The 20,341-nt window shown below is 44.3% G+C and overlaps 1 protein-coding gene across 1 annotated transcript in view; it reads right to left on the bottom strand.

Annotated features, from left to right (window-relative positions):
* trioa (trio Rho guanine nucleotide exchange factor a) overlaps nt 1-20,341 on the bottom strand; it is a 319,083-nt gene that overhangs the window by 102,083 nt on the left and 196,659 nt on the right. Inside the window, 2 exon segments of the mRNA XM_060942859.1 lie at nt 9,210-9,332; nt 9,917-10,465. Of these exon segments, the coding sequence (XP_060798842.1) occupies nt 9,210-9,332; nt 9,917-10,465 (672 nt within the window).

Here is a 20,341-nt window from a genome sequence, read left to right on the forward strand (position 1 = left end):
TTCAGAAGCTGGATATGAATAGATTTATTCGGAAATTGTTCAGACGCGAATTTACAAAAGAAATTTGCCCTACATGAAAATTCCACTAAAACGATTATATTCTACTCATGCCCCTGACTGTGTGTAAATTTATTCATAAATTATTCACATTTATTCATTCATCGACTTCGAATTACACAGATTACTGCACTTTTATACACAGAACGTACGGTCAAGGTTAAATTGCTTATTTGTATTAAATTCACAGCATTTAGCACACGACTTTATCCGGCGCGACCTGCAGAAGTGCTCTGTAGTTTCTATCAAAAACGCATCCTCATGATAAGTAAGCTGCAAACAAGCACCTCAGCTAATGGAAGATTTAGTTCATGCTTTATTATTATTATTATTAAAGGAGAACTGAAGGCAAATTTTTTTTATCATCAAAACTCTCATTTTATTAAATGTAAGAACGCATTTCTGACAGCTATGTTGTCGCTGCTATAGCAAGTTATGAGTGTTTGAAATGTGCTCTGTAATATATCGGTCCATATGTCAAAGCAACGGCTGTAAATGAGATTCGTTGAGACCTGTGCGAGGCATCGTAGGACGGAAGTAAAACGTACAGCGGGAATCAAAGTGACCAACATCTGCCAACGTTGTCAAAAGACGCGCGCGCCCTCTTTCGAATGCTGATGTAATCAAGCTGAAAGTTTTGGTTGTTTTGATAATCAGGAAAGTTTGAAAAAAGTAGGCAGTAATCGTCATTTAAACTCGTTTTTGTGCGATATTTCGTTTGGAAAACAGTTCATTTGGTGGAATAAATGTGACAAGATGCCGAAGACACCTGGCTGACACGTCATGTTTCGAAGTCTCGCACAAGTCTCGTGAAGATCGCTCCGTGGACCAAACGAATTAAATTCAACATGGCTAAAAACTGAACAGGCCGATAAGTCATACCTGTCAACCCTCCCGTTTTTCCCGGGAAATCCCTTATTTTGACTTATTTCCCGCTGTCTTCCCATTTTTTTATTTTCCCGAAAATATCCCGTATTTTCACATTATATAAAAGTCCCGTATTTTCACAATATAAAAAAGTCGGTAGGTCCAGAATTCATGACGCGCCTCTGACACGAGTTTACAGCAGGAAGTCGGGCCATGAATTCACGTCCCCGCCCTCTCAGGCATCAGTATAATTACAGAACTACGTCCGGAGGCGAGGCTGAACAAGTGATTAGGTCCAGTGTTGCCAGATTGTGCGGTTTCCTGCCCAAGTTGGGTGGTTTCAAGTGCATTTTGGCGGGTTTTGAACGTATTTTGGGCTGGAAAACGTCAGCAGTATCTGGCAACACTGATTAGGTCTGAGGTGAAGATGGCGATGCTAATAGCTAAGAAAAACATTAGCCTCTCTTTCTTTGATGATTTCAACAAGTGCGTGGCTGGAATGTTCCCAGACTCTTCCCTCGCAAAGAAATTTTCCATAGGGAAAACGAAAGCCTCCCAAATAATCAAAGGTAAGCTACACATGTTTACATTAAGTATGTCCTGGCTAAGGCCTCATAAATAGCCTAGTGTAAACTAATTGGTGTATTAACTGTTTTATCCACTCATTGTCTATTTTATTTTCTATCTGAAACGTACCCATTTTAAATCACTCTTGGTTTTCTTTCTTTCTATCTATCTATCTATCTATCTATCTATCTATCTATCTATCTATCTATCTATCTATCTATCTATCTATCTATCTATCGTTCCTAGGCCATGACTATGGTAAAACCATAATAAATTGCAATGGAATTGAATTTGACTGGTTATATAATGACCTTTCTTATTTTAACATAAGATATGTATTTTAGCCCTTAATTTGGGAAATAACTGGTACCACTGAAAGCAAATAAAAATAAATGTATAGTTTATTCACAAATGCACTCTATAAACCATAAGCATATTGAGTTTGGGTCTTGGCTATCACCAACATGCACCAGAGTACAGGAAATCACATATACTAGATAGAAAATTGCCCCCCATTCAACTACACACCCACTTTTGGTGAAGGGTATGACTTTCCGAAATTTTCCCTTATTTTGAGTTAAAAATCTGGGAAATATCCCTTTTTTTCAAACCTCAAAGTTGACAGGTATGCGATAAGTGTAATATTTAATTGCAATTAGTTGCCAGTATGAGTCACGAGATAAGGTTACTGAAACCGAAAACATAATTGAATAACACGTTAATTAAGAAATAAAGCAAGTTTAAAAACGACTTCAGTTCAAAACATGTTTATTGGCGTAGAGGGGAGTCAAACTAACTTCCACTTCTGTCTTTCAGCCTTTACACGAAACGTTCATTTCGCTCTCACAGCTGCCTGTGCACTTGAACTTGTCTGGAGTTTTGTGGGCGTCACTACATGCAAATGAGCCGAGTCAGGAATGCACTTGGTGCTTTGAAGGTGATTATTTATAGGCGAGTTAGAAGATAATCAGCCTTTCTGAAACTTGTAAATCTGGTGGAAATTGTTTGCTTGGTTTGGCTTACACAAGCATTTACACATAACTATATTAAAAGAGTGATAAATAAGGCCTAGTGACTTTTAAAATCTGCATTAATAACGGAGCGGAGCGCCTTACTGAAGAGAATATGGTAATGCATCGACCTGATTTTTGATGGCTTTTTGCGACCGTACGTACAAACGACGTGTGTGTACCAGCACAGCGAACCCGATCGTAAATGAAAGGCAACATATCTCGAACACTTGACCACCGGACAACAAAATTTGTATCTTGATTTACAGAAGAGGGATGGGTTTTTATCCAGCGCTTATTTTTAATTTGCTTCTTAAATAAACAACATGGGATTATTTACCAACACCGTAGCAGCCCTTGGCATTAAGAACAACAGTAGAGAGTCTCGGACGGGTTCATATGCGTTTTATTCCTCTTGAACACGAGTATCGCATCAAAACACGACACAGTGAGCACCGTGAAAACTAAAGAAAACAAAACCAATATAATTCACATAACATGGCTAGAAAACAAATACACTTTTTCAGAGTAGTAGTTTTGTATGGTGTCACACCTCCAGATGAGCATCTCTAAGCCAGTTGTTAAGGTGTCACCTCCTTCATGTATAGTGGTGTAGCCCCCTGGCACTGCTGTTACTGGGCAATGCAACACTAGGTGGTCAGTGTCTTGTGGGGATTCCTGCCAATTAGGGGACTCTACGTAACCCCAACGATGCAAACTGGCGGCTGTTCTGGCATGTCTTGATCGAAGCCTGTTTGCTCGAGTCCACTGTCTTCTAGTTTGGTTGAGGAAGCCAGGTAGTGGATTGGTGGGGTCCTATTTTCGTTCCCCACCTCTGGGAACAGTTTGGTTCCATTCCTGTCGCCAGGAAGTTTTGATGTTGAAGTTTTCCTTCTTGGTCTTATAGAAGGACTTTCTTGAGTTGAACCTTGAGGTGGTGGTGCTACTTCTATTATTTGTTTGCGCGGTATTGCACTTTGTGTTTGAGATGCGCCGGTGTTTTTGAGTGATCTCTTCTCTGCGAAGATGTGGTGCTCACTGTTGGCAGCCATTTTACTGGCGTTGATCTGATGGCACCAGATATGATTCGCATGCTTTCGTTCAGTTTGGGGGTCATTTTTCAGAGTAACGTTTACAGACTATGCTCTGAACGTTACACACCTTGCTCCAATCAAAGGGTGCAAGCGTCTCCAAGTTAGCCAAATGTGCGCCATTAGCCTCTGCGCTCAAAGCCTCGTGCTAAACCACAGATCGATCAAGGCACCAAACACAAACAAAACACACTCAATAAACAGCGTACACAAACTTAACATTGTGCATGAATGGCACATCAGGATAACAGACAGGAAAGCTTTATAACATGCCGCACCAAACCTTTAACGGAGGCACATGGTGAAAATAAACAGCAGTGAGTGTCTGGAGCATAACAAATACAGCTTCCTGGGCTGACGGCTCGATGCGGAACATGAATAACGGCTCTGGCCACCACCTGCAAACACTTTACACTGATCGGGAGCTCTGCTTTTAGGCTTGTATACATATTGTATAAAAATCCATGTTCTCCACGGGCGCTTTTAAAGTGGTGTTATAATTCTGGCCCGCCACCCTGCCCTTGGCCAAAAAAAAAAAAACCATCAGTATACACCAAATAAATCGTAAAGTATTCGCTTTATTATAATTTTGTAACCATTTAACATGCAGAAGACCATTAAACGAATGCATACGGGGCTACCTGAAGTGGCCATGTGATTGCAATAGAAAACCATCCGGCCAGCTACAGACAGATTGTGACCCAGAGCTCTGCAGATTGAGGTCTATCCCTGCGTTCCACCACACCGCACCTCATTACACTATACTGACACACAGTAACGCTGGAAGCTACAAGCTGCAGCCAGCCAGCAGCTAAATAACTTTGCGGTGTACACGCAGGTTTGTTTGTAGCATTACTGTGCAACGGTTATGCTCATCATCTTTTCTGACCATACCCAGTTACAGTAATCATATAACAGCGCACACACACCAGGGCTTTACGTTAGCACCCGCCCAATGCGAGTAAAATTCGGCTTTGGCGGGTAATAACTTAAGTCTCACTACCCACTTTGGCGGGTGGTTTATTCTGTGGTATGACGATACATTTTAATTGTAGTTTTCTCTGAAGGCATCTGATATAATAAACGCATTGCAATGTAATATTACGCGCCTACAACTCCCATGAGCACCTGCATAAACATTCTGACGTTAGAATAGTTGAGAACGTTCGTTAACGTCTCAGATAAAATCAATGATACGGTAACCTGCGGTTAATGAACGAAGCAACAAAGATGCTGACGACTGACAAGCGCACTACGTGGCGGCACATAGCTAGAGTTTCAAACCCTGCTGCTCAGGGAAAAAGGGGCAAAGATGATCAGGGCCGGAGCAGCATTTTAAAATCACCTAGGTCCGTGATGCGCAAAGCACGCGCCGAAAACTTTGACATATTTAAATGAGAGGGTGGTTTACACACCACACGAGATCTATTCCTGAAATTACTTTTACTGGTGTTTGAACTGAATATCATCAGTTTTGAAAAAAAAATAAATCATGTATGTGGCAAGAGTAAGAATAATTTAAGCTTGTTTAATGGTTTGATCTGGCCCAAGCAATGAGGACAAAAGATACCCTCACCATGTAGCCTATGGAACTAAGATACATTCACAATCTGGCATCCGTTACACCGACACAAAAAAGAAAATATGGGAAAAAAAAAAAATCAGTATACACCACCATGTTTTAGGCAAAGTTATCCAAGGCAAACATAAGCTGAAACTTTCCCCTCTATTGCTTTGGCTTATCGAATGATTTATTTTTAAAATCACAAACAAGGCAGGCTACAACTGCACTGCTTCAAAAATGTAAATTTAACAGCTTCGTCAAAGTGCGCCGATGGTTCCCATGGAAACCCTGTGTCTCCTGCACTGCGTTCCTCCCCAAGTCGTGCGCTCATTCGCTTTTGAGTTCTTGGTCTTAGAGCCGCGCGCACCAAACACACACAGAAGACAGAATGAACGTTTAACATAATTAATAATGCACTTTTTACAGAGATGTTTTAATGTTATTCTTTATTTTTTTTTATCCAGTTGAATATTTAGCGTACAAATGTATTTTCAGCTCTTAAAAATGACCGAGGTCCGGACCTCGGGGGCCTCATAGCTGGCTAGGGCCATGGAGATGAACAAGACGCTAATAGGAAGATAAGACAGTTCAATGACAAATGGAAGTTAGGGCGAGATCGGCTAGTTCATAGCAAAACCGAAAGTGCCATGTACTGTGAAGACTGTAGAAAGTATGGCAAAGACAGGCACCAGTAATTTTAAACTCGAAACTATAAAGGACCACGAAAAGTCAAATGCACACATCGGTACTATAACATCAAAACAGGCAAAGACGGCTGGTTCACTACAGGACAGCATTGCTTTCAAGTCCCTGGCTGTCATGAATTCGGCTGAGCTGGAGAGGATGGAGCCGCTGTTTAGAAACGTTCACACGATTGGAAAGAAGTTGATCCCGCCTCAGCTATCAACATAGCATGCTGGAAGCCTCAGGTCACGAAGACCATTTTTCATGGACCATTCAGACTCATCTGATGATGAATGTAATGAGGACATAAATGTCTCTCTCTACACATGTTCACTCACACACACACTATTAATAGATAATACATCACATCACATCACATTATCTCTAGCCGCTTTATCCTTCTACAGGGTCGCAGGCAAGCTGGAGCCTATCCCAGCTGACTACGGGCGAAAGGCGGGGTACACCCTGGACAAGTCACCAGGTCATCACAGGGCTGACACATAGACAACCATTCACACTCACATTCACACCTACGCTCAATTTAGAGTCACCAGTTAACCTAACCTGCATGTCTTTGGACTGTGGGGGAAACCGGAGCACCCGGAGGAAACCCACGCGGACACGGGGAGAACATGCAAACTCCGCACAGAAAGGCCCTCGCCGGCCCCGGGGCTCGAACCCGGACCTTCTTGCTGTGAGGCGACAGCGCTAACCACTACACCACCGTGCCGCCCCGTTATTTTTCATATTATACAATATTTCATATTGTAAGGGGCTTGAATTTGAGTTAAATAAAAAGAATACTCTGTTTATATTTTTGTCTGAACTGGTTGCATGTTTTCATATAGGGAGCTCCCTTAACAGCACTGAATACTTGAGTGCTACTGTAGAGATACATTATACGCTGCCATTCATAATTAAATCTAGATCTTCCCAACTTTAACGTATCATGGTGAAGAAAAAACTGCGATTTCCTGGCAACAAAATTGTGGCTAGTGAAAAGGCTGAGTGGCTAGTGACTCAGGAAAACCACTAGCCACAGTGGCCGGTGAGCAAAAAAGTTAATGTAAAGCCCTGACACACACACAAGTTAAGTTCAGGTCTTTCATTTTACGTATCTGTGATTGTGTAGGCGAGAGCTGCATTTTCCAGTTGCTTCACTGTTTGTTTACTGCAGGACTTCCGGGTTCCTGGGTCAAAGGACCTGAACTACGGAGGCCGGGGTGGCTTTGTAGTGCCAGTCTCGGGCATGTGCACCAGCTCGTGCATGGATTGCAGTGGTTTCACCCGATTAACATTATGTGTATTGTAAAAAAATGTATGCATTCATTGTAATTGGATATTTTGTTTAAGAATTACAGAGATTAGTGGCTGCACTTAGACCTGAAAGTGTTCTGTAAATGTATGGTTTATGCGATGATGGCAATATAAAGTAATTGGTATCTTCCAGTGGGTGGGGACAGGCCACTATTATCTAGCCTTCTGAAGGGAGGTGGATTAGTTGGGTCATGGACACTGTCTGTTATGTAGTAGTCATGGAATGTGCATGTAATCAGGCGGTGCAAACGTACTGTAATACTGTATTCTGTTTTGTAGACAAAGTATTTTTTTTTGTTGTAATAATTACTTGAACTTTTTTTATTATTATTATCTATTTTGTGTTAAATTTCTGCTGCTACTTTGGGAAACTGGACCCAGTAAAACGTCTTGTATTAAAAGTTCTATCCTTGTCCATCAGATGATATGTACGCTACCGTTCAAAAGTTTGGGGTCACCCAGACAATTCTGTGTTTTCCATGAAAAGTCCCCCCTTTATTTACCACCATAAGTTGTAAAATGAATAGAAAATATAGTCAAGACATTTTTCTGGCCATTTTGAGCATTTAATCGACCCCACAAACGTGATGCTCCAGAAACTCAATCTGCTCAAAGGAAGGTCAGTTTTATAGCTTCTCTAAAGAGCTCAACTGTTTTCAGCTGTGCTAACATGATTGTACAAGGGTTTTCTAATCATCCATTAGCCTTCTGAGGCAATGAGCAAACACATTGTACCATTAGAACACTGGAGTGATAGTTGCTGGAAATGGGCCTCTATACACCTATGGAGATATTGCACCAAAAACCAGACATTTGCAGCTAGAATAGTCATTTACCACATTAGCAATGTATAGAGTGGATTTCTGATTAGTTTAAAGTGATCTTCATTGAAAAGAACAGTGCTTTTCTTTCAAAAATAAGGACATTTCAAAGTGACCCCAAACTTTTGAACGGTAGTGTACAGTAAGAATGTGTTAGTTTTTTGTAAAATGATTTAGCATTTCCTATCCATTTATTGGCCAGTTTCACTGTCAAAAAAGCCCAAAGTCTGTCAGCTTCAAGGGGGGCTTTAATTAATTTTATATTATATAATATTTATTTGGAAATGGAAAGATTAAAGATGTTTAGGTGGGGTTTACATTAGACCGTATCAGCGGATCATCAGATTAACGTTTTTAAAACGATTAGTGTGCACACAGCAATGCCAATACACGATTCGCGTGCACACAGCAACACCAATACACGGATACGCTCGGCTCCGCAGGCATCCTGCGCTCCAAATCACTCCGCCCTGAACAGCGAGTGCCCTCTGGAGGGTGCGCACTCCGGCCCTGCGCAGCTCACAGAGCGCGCGAGTGAAGTGCACAAGCAGTGATTCGGGACTGAGCCACTGTGTGTGTGATCCCAGTGTACATCACTTACCACTTGCAAGTGGAAGGATGGCAAGCCTAAAGACAATCATAACTACACAATGGGCAGTATTTGCATCAGTATTTGCAGTATTTTATACTCTTTAATGAAAGGTGATACAAGGTGGAAGTCCGCGCCGTTTTTCAGCAGTCGTGTCACATGACCAACGCCAGCGAATCAGGAAGGTGGATGTCACAGTGACGTTGTCCAATGACGACGCCAGCTAGAGCTCAGCACAGCGTATCCGCGTATCTCAATGTTTACACAGCACCGGACCAGACACGATCTGGATTGAATACGTGGACCCTGGCAGATTCCCGTTTCCCGGCGTTTTAATGTAAACGGACAGTGCATCCGCGAAGAAAACGAGACAGATACGGTCTAATGTAAACTTGGCCTTAGTCAAAGGTGAAGTTTAAAGATGAAATCTTGCACTCATACAGCAGTAGAAATGATTCTAAGCATAATATGAACTTGCTGATCACAAATATCTCCGGTAGTAACAAAACTTTTACTGGGGACAAACAGAAAATCCTGTCTGGTGCTCGGCTACCGACATCAGAGCGCATACTGACAAACATGAAACTCTATTGTGTGGCGTGTATGACGTAGTTCGATCGCTTTGTGTTGCTGTTATCTTACCATACAGTTCATGGCAAAGTGATTGTGCTGCGTCTGAAGATCCATAGCGTGTGAGTGATTGTTGCCGATCTCAGTGTAGCCTGCCAGAAACAGGCCTTTGTTGTGCATGATCCAGTCAAACATCTGCAGACAGACAAAGACACGAACATCATCTCTGTTCGGAGAAGGATTTATTAGTCATATGCGGCTGAGCCTGTACTGTGCTAGTGCTGTGATGCTGTTTAGATGTACAGCGAGCGTGTGTTTATGAGCATGCTGCTGGGTTCAGGAAGGTGATCGGAATAAAAATAGGATGCTTAAGAATGACCTGATTCTGAGGTGGGGGGGGAAAAAAAAGAAAAAAAAAAAAAAAACTCCTGGTGTCTTAGCAACATGCAAAATCCTCCACCCACTACCTGCATCATTCACCATGCTCTATTCGTGATGGAGCACAAAAACAAACACGACTCAAGATGGCAAATAAAGACAAAGATTTTGTTGATTTTGGCCTCGAGAGCCTGAAAATAATCCTGTTTTGTACATGCTGTTGGAGTTTTAAAAAAATAAATAAAACAAACACCTTTAATTTAAACTACATCCTGCTAGAGCGCCAGCCTTGCAAAAAAACACAAGCATGGCAGTTCCACAAACACTGCATTATAACGATGCACTAATTATAACCCAGCGTGCTACAGATTTCAGCACCTCAGTCTTGGGGCACGTCTCACCTTCTCCGCGTCCTGCTCGAAGAGCCGCAGCTGGAAGCACTGGTCGAGCTGCAGCTTGCGCACATGCCAGGCCTGGTGCAGGTTATGGCGTGTGCTGTGTAACTGCTCCAGCAGGGCTGTGATGCGTGGCACTAGTCCCTGGGTATCGGCATTGGGCTGGCCCTGACCCTGGGTGTCTCTCTGGCCGGGCACAGCGGGCACTGTACGGGTGGCGTAGCTCTCGCTGCTCTGTATGCGCTGCAGCAGCCGCTGGCCCTCTGCGTCCACCTCCTCCACAGGTGCCTTCATCACCTTCTTCTTAAGGGCTGCGTGCTCGTCGATCATGCGCCTCGCGCCCTCGAGCTCCTGGGGGAAGTCCTTGCGTGTAACTGTGGCCTGCATCTCCTCGAGGCGCGACAGCAAGTGTCTCGCATTGCCGGTAAACTCCTCAAAAGCCACACGGATCTCAATCCACTCCTCATGGTTGTAATCCAGGCTGCCTTCGAAATCGGGTGTGAGTTGGGAAGGGTCCACCACCTTAGACAAACCCTCCAGCGACACCATGGTGGTCTGAGAGAAGGAAATATCGACGGAGTGAAAATAACATTCATCATTAGTATGTCAGGGGAGAATTGTGAACACAGACAATCCAAAATAATAATAATAATAATAATAATAATAATAATCCACCCAGCAGCAGGTTAATGTGCTGTGTCCCATGTGACTCCGCAGTGCCCTTCCAGACGGAGTTAATGACCAGTAAGGTGGGAGAGTTATTTTTAACAGAAGGCATAAATCTAATTGAACTTGGCCACTTTGGAACAGCTAAGGGTCCGGACTAGCAAGAAACACACAGACGCACGGTCTCGGGCAGGCGGTGAAGCCTCAGGCTAGAACACTGCACAATCCAACTATACACAGCAAAAAGTATGACGCACGGGGACACACACAAAAAAAAAAATTACAGGCAAATAATTTGAGCTTGTGAAATGATATTCAGAAATGTTATAACTGTGCGCCATTGTGTTTCCATGTATAAGGAGAAAATGATCGATTTTGCTCAAATAACTTTCAGCAAGCCAGATTATACTCTTATCCTGAGCTGCTCGTGCTGATCGGTGAAATTTAACTCTGCAATTTCATAACTCATTTAAAGCAACTATAGCGTTCCAAATCTTTTGACTTGTATTTCACTCTGCGAAAAAGGCAGGCGCATGAAAACAAACGCTTGTGAGTGTAAAATCTGAAGGGTGGAACTAATCTGTTTTGCTCTCGCCGCTTCCACTAAACATGTTAGAAAATGAGAGACAAGCGCATCCACTCCTTCTAACTTCCATTTCATTTCCAAGCTCACAGATGTCTATTCTGAGCCATTTGGGAAAGTTAAAGCGCGGGCTGTTCTGCAGAGCCACGTGAAGAGAGGGAAAGATGGAGAGATGGTGAAACGGAGAGAGAGCGAGCAGATGGACTGACAAAAGCGAGTGGGCTTCATCACGGCTGTGTGAAAAGGCAACAGTGAGCTGTTTGGCTCTTAGCTTGAGTTAAATTAAATACAGCCCACCGCCATCCATCCAATCAAATCGGTCAGCCGCTTCACATCAGAAATACACACGTTTGATCTGAACGGAGTATTAAGAGCTGCAGAAAAACACACTCTGTTGTCTTTTCTTGTAGAATGTACTGGAGAGTAAATTAATATATGCACACCCTGACTATTATAGTATGTATGGGAGTCTGGGGGGTGGGGGACAGACGGACAGCGGACATCAGTGTGGCTGAATTCTAGCAAATTCTGGCAGACAAAATGATGCAAAATTTTCTGTCTATAAAATACTTTATGCAGACAGCAGCTGGCAAAATGTCTAATACTCATCCACTGCAGTCACAATATTTTTAAATTTTCTTCCTTTTCACCGCAGCCAAACTATTATACAACATGTACATCACACACACCACAGTCTGATGAATATACAGCGTGTACATCTCACACACACACACACACACCACAGTCCGACTACTATACAGCGTGTACATCACACACACACACACACACCACAGTCCAACTACTATACAGCGTGTACATCACACACACACACACACCACAGTCCAACTACTATACAGCGTGTACATCACACACACACACACCACAGTCCAACTACTATACAGCGTGTACATCACACACACACACACCACAGTCCGACTACAATAGTGTGTACATCTCACACACACCGCAGTCCGACTACTATACAGCGTGTACATCTCACACACACACACACACACACACACACCACAGTCCGACTACTATACAGCGTGTACATCACACACACACACACACACACACACACACCACAGTCCGACTACTATACAGCGTGTACATCACACACACACACACCACAGTCCGACTACAATAGTGTGTACATCTCACACACACCGCAGTCCGACTACTATACAGCGTGTACATCACACACACACACCACAGACCGACTACTATACAGCGTGTACATCACACACACACACCACAGTCCGACTACAATACAGCGTGTACATCTCACACACACACACACACACACACACACACCACAGTCCGACTACAATACAGCGTGTACATCTCACACACACACACACACACACCACAGTCCGACTACAATACAGCGTGTACATCTCACACACACACACACACACACACACACACACACACACACACACACACACACCACAGTCCGACTACAATACAGCGTGTACATCACACACACCACAGTCTGATGAATATACAGCGTGTACATCACACACACACACCACAGTCCGACTACTATACAGCGTGTACATCACACACACACACACCACAGTCCGACTACTATACAGCGTGTACATCACACACACACACACACACACACACCACAGTCCGACTACAATAGTGTGTACATCTCACACACACCACAGTCCGACTACTATACAGCGTGTACATCACACACACACCACAGACCGACTACTATACAGCGTGTACATCACACACACACACACACCACAGTCCGACTACAATACAGCGTGTACATCTCACACACACACACACACACACACACACACACACACACACACACACACACACACCACAGTCCGACTACAATACAGCATGTACATCTCTCACACACACCACAGTCCGACTACAATACAGCGTGTACATCACACACACACACACCACAGTGCGACTACTATACAGCGTGTACATCACACACACACACACCACAGCCCGACTACAATACAGCGTGTACATCACACACACACCACAGTGCGACTACTACACAGCGTGTACATCACACACACACACACCGCAGTCCGACTACAATACAGCGTGTACATCACACACACACCGCAGTCCGACTACGATACAGCGTGTACATCTCTCACACACACACACACACATCGCAGTCCGACTACTAGACAGCGTGTACCACCCCCCCCGCAGTCCGACTACTACAACCCCGATTCCAAAAAAGTTGGGACAAAGTACAAATTGTAAATAAAAATGTGATGCAATAATTTACAAATCTCAAAAACTGATATTGTATTCACAATAGAACATAGACAACATATCAAATGTCGAAAGTGAGACATTTTGAAATTTCATGCCAAATATTGGCTCATTTGAAATTTCATGACAGCAACACATCTCAAAAAAGTTGGGACAGGGGCAATAAGAGGCTGGAAAAGTTAAAGGTACAAAAAAGGAACAGCTGGAGGACCAAATTGCAACTCATTAGGTCAATTGGCAATAGGTCATTAACATGACTGGGTATAAAAAGAGCATCTTGGAGTGGCAGCGGCTCTCAGAAGTAAAGATGGGAAGAGGATCACCAATCCCCCTAATTCTGCGCCGACAAATAGTGGAGCAATATCAGAAAGGAGTTCGACAGTGTAAAATTGCAAAGAGTTTGAACATATCATCTACAGTGCATAATATCATCAAAAGATTCAGAGAATCTGGAAGAATCTCTGTGTGTAAGGCTCAAGGCCAGAAAACCATACTGGGAGCCCGTGATCTTCAGGCCCTTAGACGGCACTGCATCACATACAGGCATGCTTCTGTATTGGAAATCACAAAATGGGCTCAGGAATATTTCCAGAGAACATTATCTGTGAACACAATTCACCGTGCCATCCGCCGTTGCCAGCTAAAACTCTATAGTTCAAAGAAGAAGCCGTATCTAAACATGATCCAGAAGCGCAGACGTCTTCTCTGGGCCAAGGCTCATTTAAAATGGACTGTGGCAAAGTGGAAAACTGTTCTGTGGTCAGACGAATCAAAATTTGAAGTTCTTTATGGAAATCAGGGACGCCATGTCATTCGGACTAAAGAGGAGAAGGACGACCCAAGTTGTTATCAGCGCTCAGTTCAGAAGCCTGCATCTCTGATGGTATGGGGTTGCATTAGTGCGTGTGGCATGGGCAGCTTACACATCTGGAAAGACACCATCAATGCTGAAAGGTATATCCAGGTTCTAGAGCAGCATATGCTCCCATCCAGACGACGCCTCTTTCAGGGAAGACCTTGCATTTTCCAACATGACAATGCCAAACCACATACTGCATCAATTACAGCATCATGGCTGCGTAGAAGAAGGGTCCGGGTACTGAACTGGCCAGCCTGCAGTCCAGATCTTTCACCCATAGAAAACATTTGGTGCATCATAAAACAGAAGATACGACAAAAAAGACCTAAGACAGTTGAGCAACTAGAATCCTACATTAGACAAGAATGGGTTAACATTCCTATCCCTAAACTTGAGCAACTTGTCTCCTCAGTCCCCAGACGTTTACAGACTGTTGTAAAGAGAAAAGGGGATGTCTCACAGTGGTAAACATGGCCTTGTCCCAACTTTTTTGAGATGCGCTGTTGTCATGAAATTTAAAATCACCTAATTTTTCTCTTTAAATGATACATTTTCTCAGTTTAAACATTTGATATGTCATCTGTGTTCTATTCTGAATAAAATATGGAATTTTGAAACTTCCACATCATTGCATTCCATTTTTATTTACAATTTGTACTTTGTCCCAACTTTTTTGGAATCAGGGTTGTATACACCTTGTAAATCACACACACACCGCAGTCCGACTACGATACAGCGTGTACATCACACACACACCACAGTCCGACTACTATACAGCGTGTACATCACACACACACACACCACAGTCCGACTACTATACAGCGTGTACATCACACACACACACCACAGTCCGACTACTATACAGCGTGTACATCACACACACACACACCGCAGTCCAACTACAATACAGCGTGTACATCACACACACACCACAGTCCGACTACTATACAGCGTGTACATCACACACACACCGCAGTCCGAATACAATACAGCGTGTACATCACACACACACACCACTGTCCAACTACTATACAGCGTGTACATCTCACACACACCACAGTCCGACTACTATACAGCGTGTACATCACACACACACCGCAGTCCAACTACAATACAGCGTGTACATCACACACACACACACACACCACAGTCCGACTACTATACAGCGTGTACATCACACACACACACACCGCAGTCCAACTACAATACAGCGTGTACATCACACACACACACACACACCACAGTCCAACTACTATACAGCGTGTACATCTCACACACACTGCAGTCCGACTACTATACAGCGTGTACATATCACACACCACAGTCCCACTACTATACAGCGTGTACATCACACACACCGCAGTCCGACTACGATACAGCGTGTACATCACACACACACCACAGTCCGACTACTATACAGCGTGTACATCACACACACACACACCACAGTCCGACTACTATACAGCGTGTACATCACACACACACACACACACCACAGTCCGACTACTATACAGCGTGTACATCACACACACACACACCGCAGTCCAACTACAATACAGCGTGTACATCACACACACACCACAGTCCGACTACTATACAGCGTGTACATCACACACACACCGCAGTCCGACTACAATACAGCGTGTACATCACACACACACACACCACTGTCCAACTACTATACAGCGTGTACATCTCACACACACCACAGTCCGACTACTATACAGCGTGTACATCACACACACACACACACACCGCAGTCCAACTACAATACAGCGTGTACATCACACACACACACACACACACCACAGTCCGACTACTATACAGCGTGTACATCACACACACACACACCGCAGTCCAACTACAATACAGCGTGTACATCACACACACACACACACCACAGTCCAACTACTATACAGCGTGTACATCTCACACACACTGCAGTCCGACTACTATACAGCGTGTACATATCACACACCACAGTCCCACTACTATACAGCGTGTACATCACACACACCGCAGTCCGACTACTATACAGCGTGTACATCTCGCACACACCACAGTCCAACTACTATACAGCGTGTACATCACACACACACACCGCAATCCGACTACTATACAGCGTGTACATATCTCACACCACAGTCTGACTACAGCGTGTACATCACACACACACCACAGTCTGACTACTATACAGCGTGTACATCACACACACACCACAGTCTGACTACTATACAGCGTGTACATCACACACCGCAGTCCGACTACTATACAGCGTGTACATCACACACACCACAGTCTGACTACTATACAGCGTGTACATCACACACACACCACAGTCCAACTACTATACAGCGTGTACATCACACACCGCAGTCCGACTACTATACAGCGTGTACATCACACACACATACCACAGTCCAACTACTATACAGCGTGTACATCACACACATACCACAGTCCAACTACTATACAGCGTGTACATCACACACACACACCACAGTCCGAATACTATACAGCGTGTACATCACACACACACACACCGCAGTCCAACTACAATACAGCGTGTACATCACACACACACCACAGTCCGACTACTATACAGCGTGTACATCACACACACACACACCACAGTCTGACTACTATACAGCGTGTACATCACACACACACACCACAGTCCGACTACTATACAGCGTGTACATCACACACACACACCCCGCAGTCCAACTACAATACAGCGTGTACATCACACACACACACACCACAGTCCGACTACTATACAGCGTGTACATCACACACACACCGCAGTCCGACTACAATACAGCGTGTACATCACACACACACACACCACTGTCCAACTACTATACAGCGTGTACATCTCACACACACCACAGTCTGACTACTATACAGCGTGTACATCTCACACACACCACAGTCCGACTACTATACAGCGTGTACATCACACACACACACACCGCAGTCCAACTACAATACAGCGTGTACATCACACACACACACACACACCACAGTCCGACTACTATACAGCGTGTACATCACACACACACACACCACAGTCCGACTACTATACAGCGTGTACATCACACACACACACACACACCGCAGTCCAACTACAATACAGCGTGTACATCACACACCGCAGTCCGACTACTATACAGCGTGTACATCACACACACCACAGTCTGACTACTATACAGCGTGTACATCACACACACACCACAGTCCAACTACTATACAGCGTGTACATCACACACCGCAGTCCGACTACTATACAGCGTGTACATCACACACATACCACAGTCCAACTACTATACAGCGTTTACATCACACACACACACCACAGTCCGAATACTATACAGCGTGTACATCTCACACACACACACACCACAGTCCGACAACTATACAGCGTGTACATCACACACACACCACAGTCCAACTACTATACAGCGTGTACATCACACACACACCAGTCCGAATACTATACAGCGTGTACATCTCACACACACACACACACACACACACACACACACACCACAGTCCGAATACTATACAGCGTGTACATCTCACACACACACACCACAGTCCGACAACTATACAGCGTGTACATCACACACACACCACAGTCCGACAACTATACAGCGTGTACATCACACACACACCACAGTCCGACTGCTATACAGCGTGTACATCACACACATACCACAGTCCAACTACTATACAGCGTGTACATCACACACACACACCACAGTCCGAATACTATACAGCGTGTACATCTCACACACACACACACACACACACACACACACACACACCACAGTCCGACAACTATACAGCGTGTACATCACACACACACCACAGTCCAACTACTATACAGCGTGTACATCACACACACACCAGTCCGAATACTATACAGCGTGTACATCTCACACACACACACACACACACACACACACACACACACCACAGTCCGAATACTATACAGCGTGTACATCTCACACACACACACCACAGTCCGACAACTATACAGCGTGTACATCACACACACACCACAGTCCGACAACTATACAGCGTGTACATCTCTAACACACACACCACAGTCCGACAACTATACAGCGTGTATATCACACACACACCACAGTCCGACTGCTATACAGCGTGGACATCACACACACACACCACAGTCCAACTACTATACAGCGTGTACATCTCTCTCTCTCACACACACACACACAAGTCCGATTACTATATAGCGTGTACATCTCTCACACACACACACACCACAGCCCAACTACTATACAGCGTGTACATCACACACACCTCAGTCTGACTACTATACAGCATGTACACACACACACACACCCCGCAGTCCGACTACTATACAGCGTGCACATCTCTCACACACACCGCAGTCCGACTGCTATACAGCGTGTACATCTCACACACACACCAGTCCGACTACTATACAGCGTGTACATCACACACACACACACCACAGTCCGACTGTGTATCGCTCACAGCTATTCTTAGATTACTGTTTTGTCAAGCATGCAACCTGAGGTTCAGTGAGGGCTTTTCATTTTCATGTACACGCTGTATTGTAGTCGGACTGTGGTGTGTGTGTGTGTACTTCTCACACACACACCACACTCCAACTACTATACAGCGTGTACATCTCACACACACCACAGTCCAACTACTATACAGCGTGTACATCACACACACACCACAGTCCGACTACAATACAGCGTGTACATCACACACACCACAGTCTGACTACTATACAGCGTGTACATCACACACACACACACACCACAGTCTGACTACTATACAGCGTGTACATCTCTCTCTCACACACACACACACACACACACACACACACACACACACACACCACAGTCTGACTACTATACAGCGTGTACATCACACACACACCACAGTCTGACTACAATAGAGATCTTGCAGTCACGTGACCGGAAAGTACACAACCGCCATCTTGTCGGTCAAAAACACCGCTGAATACTGCTGCACTCGTGTACAGAATGGATCAATTTCAACCGACGGACTACACGGCTCATTTTTCTAATGAACAGATAACTAGATATATGTCTAAAATAAACAACCTACAGATTTATGACCCTTATGGCTTACCGGACATAGTTTTCACGACCGGATTTTGAACTGCCAGCGGAATACCCGGACGTGTATGATTACCTCATCAACTTTCCCTCGCTGTTCAGTGGTGAAGCACTGCGTGCTTATAAATCTCTGGACAGTCATCTTTACAGAAATTTAGGATTTGTCAGCGACTCAGATGTGGCATCTTGTAAACAAGAATCCTCATTGGATGGGTAAGTCACTTAAGTATTGAGTATAGCACTGACCAGCCGATTATAGAATAGAATAAGGTAATTCCAGCTGTAATTCCAAATCGTCCGTCTTGTTTACATGGATCTGGCGTTGGAGAGGTAGAGGCTTGGCAGTGGAGATTTGAGTGGCTGTTTTCTGAGCTTAGTCAACAGGCCGGCTCTGCCTGCAGCCTCGCTTTTGCTTCCGCTCCCGACGCCGCCTCCTTCGCTTTGCTTCCAATAACAATCCACGGAGACCCCGCTGGTCTCGCTATCTCGTCCGGAATGTTGTGCATGCGATGGAAATCGCTACAAACCGTCATTTTCTGCTGGAAACCAATGTCCAGTAAGTCCATACGGTTGTAGTGGATATTGAAGTCCGGTACAGACGAACAACACGCAAAAATACACACAAAAAAACGTGCACAGGTAGGGAGAGCTTGTAGCCGCAGCCGTTGTAGTAGAATTGTATATAGTAGGGTTTTCCAGAAGAAAAGGTAGAAGTAAAAGCAGTAGAAGAACCAGAAGTAGAAGGCGGAATATGGTGTTTGACCGACACGATGGCGTCTGTCACAATCTGGATCGGCTGTGACGTCACACGCAAGTGCTCCATACAGCGTGTACATCACACACACACACACACCACAGTCTGACTACTATACAGCGTGTACAACACACATACACACACACCACAG

This window comes from Neoarius graeffei, chromosome 16, assembly GCF_027579695.1.
Source record: "Neoarius graeffei isolate fNeoGra1 chromosome 16, fNeoGra1.pri, whole genome shotgun sequence".
Classification (NCBI taxonomy): Eukaryota; Metazoa; Chordata; class Actinopteri; order Siluriformes; family Ariidae; genus Neoarius; species Neoarius graeffei.